This window comes from Thamnophis sirtalis, unplaced genomic scaffold (genome assembly GCF_051295495.1).
Source record: "Thamnophis sirtalis isolate CommonGarterSnake01/CBP01778 unplaced genomic scaffold, rThaSir2_p1.2 scaffold_4, whole genome shotgun sequence".
Classification (NCBI taxonomy): Eukaryota; Metazoa; Chordata; class Lepidosauria; order Squamata; family Natricidae; genus Thamnophis; species Thamnophis sirtalis.
The window spans coordinates 52,673,233-52,679,232 of NW_028261384.1; the positions used below are offsets into that span (position 1 = coordinate 52,673,233).

At 40.1% G+C, this 6,000-nt stretch overlaps 1 protein-coding gene across 1 annotated transcript in view; it reads right to left on the bottom strand.

Annotated features, from left to right (window-relative positions):
- The window catches only part of GASK1A (golgi associated kinase 1A), a 49,810-nt gene extending 45,327 nt beyond the window's left edge, over positions 1-4,483 (bottom strand). The window contains exon 1 of the mRNA XM_014062063.2: positions 4,031-4,483. Coding sequence (XP_013917538.2) covers positions 4,031-4,033 — 3 coding nt within the window. The 5' untranslated portion in view covers positions 4,034-4,483. The remainder of the gene's footprint in view (positions 1-4,030) is intronic.
- Positions 4,484-6,000: the final 1,517 nt, after the last annotated feature.

Genomic DNA, 6,000 nt, shown 5'->3' on the forward strand with positions numbered 1-6,000 from the left:
CTGCCCCGGCCCTATGGAACGAGCTCCCCATGGAGATCCGCACCCTCACCACGATCCAGACCTTCCGCGCAGCCCTCAAGATCTGGCTCTCCCAGCAGGCCTGGGAATAGGTTTCCAATCGCCCGCCCGAGTGTTTGATTGCTGAATGAAAGTTGTGTTTTATTATTTTTCTTTTGTTCACCAATTGTTTTGTTTTGACCTTGCACCTCCCCTCCCCTGTGGTTGTAAGCCGCCCTGAGTCCCCTCAGGGAAAAGGGCGGCATATAAATCCCAATAAACCTCAAACCTCAAACCTCAAACCCACCACTGGGCTTGTCACATGATTGCACATCAGATGTTCTCCAGCTTGCAAATCTGCAACAATCCAAAAGACTTGCAACACCTTACAGCAATAAAAATTAAGAGAAATCCTGTCCTAGGTGTATCCAATAGCTATAGATATAGACAAATGTTCTTTGGTAGTCAGTAATACCCATCTTCCAGCCATGACATTTTTGGTTGGTTCAGGAACCACAATAAAATGGCCAAAGCACATCAAAACACTTCATTCACATGCACTGTAGGAATACAAAGAATGAAAATGCCAAATAATCCAGTGGACTAAATTGGATACCCAGTTCCATTTTTAGTACTGTAATCCATTCTTGAGCAACTATGAAATATTAATTGCATGGTTGTCAGTTCTGGATTAATACCACTTTGAAGTACCAAAAACATTATGGTTCAATTTAATATGCACACTCCGTGTTTACATTAGTACTGAAAAGTGCAACTTTGCAGATTTGATGAAAGGCTAAAATTCTTTCAAAGAAAAACTGGCTCAGCATTTCTCTCTTCTAATAACTCCCTACATGATCCATTGCTGAACTGCTTACTTCCTACTGTCCAACTAACATCAGATGGATTAAATGAATTATTAGGTACCTTTCCCAGGAATGTTTGCAGACATTAAACAAAACTTTCTGCAAAATGTTGTAGGAGCCTGACCAAAAAGTGAGAAAGAAAATACTTTCTTTACCTATCTATATTTTAGTAAGTATTCTGAAAAACATCTTGAATTACTACAAGCAATCATATTGAAGAAATGGTAGAAGCATACAATCATAGCTACTCTAGCACAATTTCTCTTTAATAAACAAATATCATTCCTTCATCTTGGTATGTCTCAAATATGCTGGGATTATGGTGGAGTACTGCAGGCTACTTCTGCTGACTGCGGGTTGACTGCAATTTGGCAGTTCAAATCTCACCAGGCGATTCAGCCAGCCAGCGCTTTACAGCCTCTCTAAGAGGTTTACAAGGTCAGCATATTGCCCCCAACAATCTGGGTCCTCATTTTACCAACCTTGGAAGGATGGAAGGCTAGAGTCATCCTTGAGTCTGGTGAGATTCGATCTGCAGGCTGCATGCAAGTTGGGGGAAATACTGTGATACATGTGAGTGAAGGGGGGAAGAATGCACTCTGTGTGTGTGTACATGTGTGTGTGTGTGTGAGAGAGAGAGAGAGAGAGCAAAGAAAAGAAGGGGGTCAAGGTGCATTTGAGTGAGGGTAGCAAGATTACACCTGGAATACTGCAATCAATTTTGGTCATCATACTGCAAAAGAGAAGAGCAGCTAAGATAATCAAAGGCCTGGAGACTACAACATATGACCCACATTGACTAGTCTAAAGAAAAGAATTAGGGACGACATAATAGCAATATTCCAGTATTTGAGGGGCTGTCACAAGAAGTGGGGGTCAAATTATTCTACAAAGCACCAGATGGTAGGACAAAAAACAATGGTTGGAAACTAACCAAAGAGAGAAGCAATCTCTTTTCTTAAGGAGAAACTTCCTAACAGTAAGGACAATTAACCAGCCTAATAGTGTGCCTTCCGAAATCATGGTGCTGCAGCACTGGAACATTTTAAGACGATATTAGACAGCCACTTATCTGAAGTAGTATAGGTTCTCCTAATTGAGCAGGGAGTTGGACTAGAACAGTGTTTCTCAACCTTGGCAACTTGAAGATGTCTGGACTTCAACTCCCAGAATTCCCCAGCCAGCATTTGCATTTGCTGGCTGGGGAATTCTGGGAGTTGAAGTCCAGACATCTTCAAGTTGACAAGGTTGAGAAACACTGGACTAGAAGACCCCAAGGCCCCTTCCATATTCCAATCCATTCTATTCTATTCTTATGCAAAGAGGGAAAATCATATGATTGTGGGGAACTTAGCAACCAGTTCTAAGTGTAAATCAAGCAGATCACAATCATATGATCATGGGGGCACTATAATGGCCACCTTAGGGATCAATCATAGGTCCCTCTGTTCAGCACTGTTGTAACTTCTAATGGTTGCTGAATAGAATGGTGTTGTTCAATTATAAGCAACTCTTCAAGGTCCAGGACACAACTTTCTCCCAGTCTTATTAGAAATATATCATCCTCCCAAAACCCTCAGTCTCCATGTATCCATCTCTTTTCTTAAAATACAAAAAGCAACATTATCAAATTTTGTTCAGTTATGTCTATGCTCATCAACAGTTTTCTGCATTTCTGGTTTAAGATGATGCATTAAATTATAATGTGACTTGTTTCAGTCTATGTACTGTGGGAACCCACCCCCCACCCCACCCCCAAAAAATAAAGTAAATTGGGAAATATTTAAAAAGGCGTGATAGAATATTTCCTCTAAAGAAAAATGGGGGGTAGGGGATCTTAAGGGAAGCAGAAACCAGCACCAGTCTACCTGCCACCAGACAGAAACTGAGGAGGCCAACTTTTAGAAATGCAGATTTGGTAATCCATTCAGAAAGACTGGGTCAAGAGAGAAACTCAGATAACCAACTAACAAAAGCTTGGTAAAATTAGCTCAGACAAGCTCCTAGGATTTGCATTTCCTCTCTGGCTTATAGACGCAGCTATGACCCCTATGTAACCCCTACATAATAACTACATGGCCCAGAAGTGAAATTCAGCAGGTTCTGGATCAGTACCGGAGAACCAGTAGCGGAAATTTTGAGTAGTTTGGAGAACCAGCAAATACCTCTGGCTGGCCCCAGAGTGAGGTGGGTATGGAAATTTTGCAATATCCTTCCCCGAGGAGTAGGGAGGGAATGTGGATTTTGCAGTATCCTTCCCCTGCTACGCCCACCAAGCCATGCCCACAGAACTGGTAGTAAAAATAATGAATTTCATCACTAACATGACCCCATAGGAATCTGACAACAACCAATAGAATATTAAAGGGCATGTTCTTGCACAAAACAGGAAGCTCAAATACAAAGCCCAAAAGAAATCACCCATTCTCAACTCCATTTTGTCAGCTGCCCAGAATCATATGTGGTTGGTGGTTCTGCTTCATCAATAAACCTTTCTTTCCAACCAACCTCCATATTTCCAGTGTCTTTCTCCCAGCTTGGAACTGAACCAGATGGATTTTTCTTCCAACAGTACAATAGCAGTGTGTTGTGTGAACCCAATCATAGTGACAACATACTATAGAGTGTTAGTTCTTAAATCAGTCCTTGTAATATTTAACAAACCATGGTTAACATATGTAATGAAGTCAGCCATAGCCTGACTCATACCTTCAGATTATCTTTCATCTGAATCTCAAAACATCCAAACTATTCTGGATGTCAGTTCTGCCAAATGGTAGATGACTTGAAATGGTTTGGAAGTTTCTGGAATGGTGGTTTGTTCTGGTCTGATGCAAAACTTTTGTGTTATTTCAGGCCCATTCTGAAAATTAACCTAACGAAATTAATGTATAGCATGCTTCAAGGTAGCATCGCTGAAATGCAAAAAATAAATGGGATGTTTGTGGTTGTAACCAGAGGAACTGCCAAGAGAAATAGCCAGAAAGAAGAGATCAATGCATCATCGCTTCTGTTAAGATTTTCTAATAGATTATTATTAAATCCCTGGATGCATTTAAGCAGGCAGTAATCCACTGCACAATTAGTTCTCTCCATTGACCTCCGTCGGATTACTTCGCAACGAAGATGCTTGGGAGTACGTTGGTAAAAATAAGGCAATGGCTTACCATGTTCAGGCGTGCCTACTCCTTTTTGCCACGTCCTGTTTTATATCCTATATAAGACTCCGGGACAGGGCTTTAATCTCCTTCCTTTTCGCTTGCATTCATTACCACTCCACTCGATCTCTTTTCCAATAGCAATTTGGTTTTTCAGAACACCAGGCATTCAAGTAGTTGGTGTTTCTACATTTATCTTTGAAGTAACTGCAAGCACATGCACCCTCGCCAATATAACGCCCCGCCAGAAAACTCGAATAGTTTACGTTTCCTGACATTCATCCATCCATCCAAAATGAGGCCAAATTTCCCATCCCCTCCAGATAGCTGCCGGCCAGTTCCTAAACCGTTTAGGACGGCGCAGCGCGGCCGCAATAAGAAACGTTTGTTTCTCCTGGACTGATCTTAGACGTGCGTTAATGACAGCCAGAAACAGGTCTGGTGACATCGAGCTAAGGCAGACAGCCCAACTTAGTTTTCATGTCCTCCAGGTTTGCAGATCCTACAGGCTTATGGAGAGGGGTAAGGGGGAGGTTTTTTCATTGTCGATGTCTTTTTCACAATAAAAGCCCTCTCCCCCCCCCCTCTCGCTGGCATGAGCAAAAGAGGAGAGACATGTAATATGACTCTCCTTCCTGCCATCTTGCCTTTTGGATCCCCCCCCCCCCCGAACACTGCGATTATGCATGCAATAAACCACATAGCCAAAGATGAATGAAAATGTCTTAAATCAGGACCTTAGTTTACGAAGTGTAGTGTCTCTTGCAGCACAGGTAGTTCTGTAGTCAGAATTTTTGGGTCACTGAAATGGTTAGGTTCTTAGCTCAGAATAACAGAATAACAGTTAGAAAGGACCTTGGAGTATGTCTTCTAATCCAACCCTCTTCTCAAATGGGAAACCCTATACCTTTTCAGAAAAACTTCTTCTTTTAAAACCTCTATGGATAGAATACCCAAAAGTTCTGGAGGCAAATTGTCCCACTGTTCAGTTTGGAGAACAAACTGTGTATTCTATTTCTGTCCTGCACCAGAAATAATATAATTCACATTTCTGTGGTATCATACATCCCATTAATGAGAGAGACATTAATTTAACTTTTGACACTTTTTTCTGATTAATTGTAAGCCACCAAAAATTGTTGAGAGTCAAACATTGAAAGTCGAATCTTCTTGTCCACATGTCCTCTGTCTAGTAGACATAGAATTAAAATCAATATTGCTATCTCTTTGAATATCTAGCAAAGTATTCCTGAGCAGCTTCCCCCCCCCCTTTACAAGCACCTTCCGTGATCTCAAGTATCCTCCAGTTTGTCTTGCTGTCTGAAATTGACAACATCTTACAATAACCAGTTAAGCTAGCACATCTTTCTGAGTAAAAAAACAGATCTACATTACTAAAAAGTAATTTTACATACATTTAGGGCTAAGTATGATTCTCTTTCTCTCTCTTTCTCCTACCCTACCCTCCTCCGTCCCCTTCTCTCTCTTGCAGTTTTCACCATAATTTTGATTGCAGATGCCAAGAAAACTAAATGGTTAGTGTGCCCTCATCTTCTCCCCTTCCTTTCTCATTTTCTTTTTTTTAATATTTTTTTTATTTTCAAACACACAACACATATAACATAAAAGCCTCTTCAACTACATACACTGTGTGGATTGGTTACAAGGTCTTTCTGCGTCCTTTCCATAGTCATCACTTGAATTTTATCAAAATTCACATATTGTCAATCAACATATCTTTGTATATATTGTTATTATGCTTCCTTTGTTTGATTATCACTATTGTTTCTCCATTTTAGACAAGGTATTCTAAATATATAACCATTAATATTATAATGATTCATTATATCATCTTCAATATATCCAATAATAAAGATTTATCTTTTTATTTTATTCTGTCACTATTATTTTAGCATTGATAACATTCTCTAATAATTTTCAATTCCATGTTTTTTTCCCATTATTAGTATCATCAATCT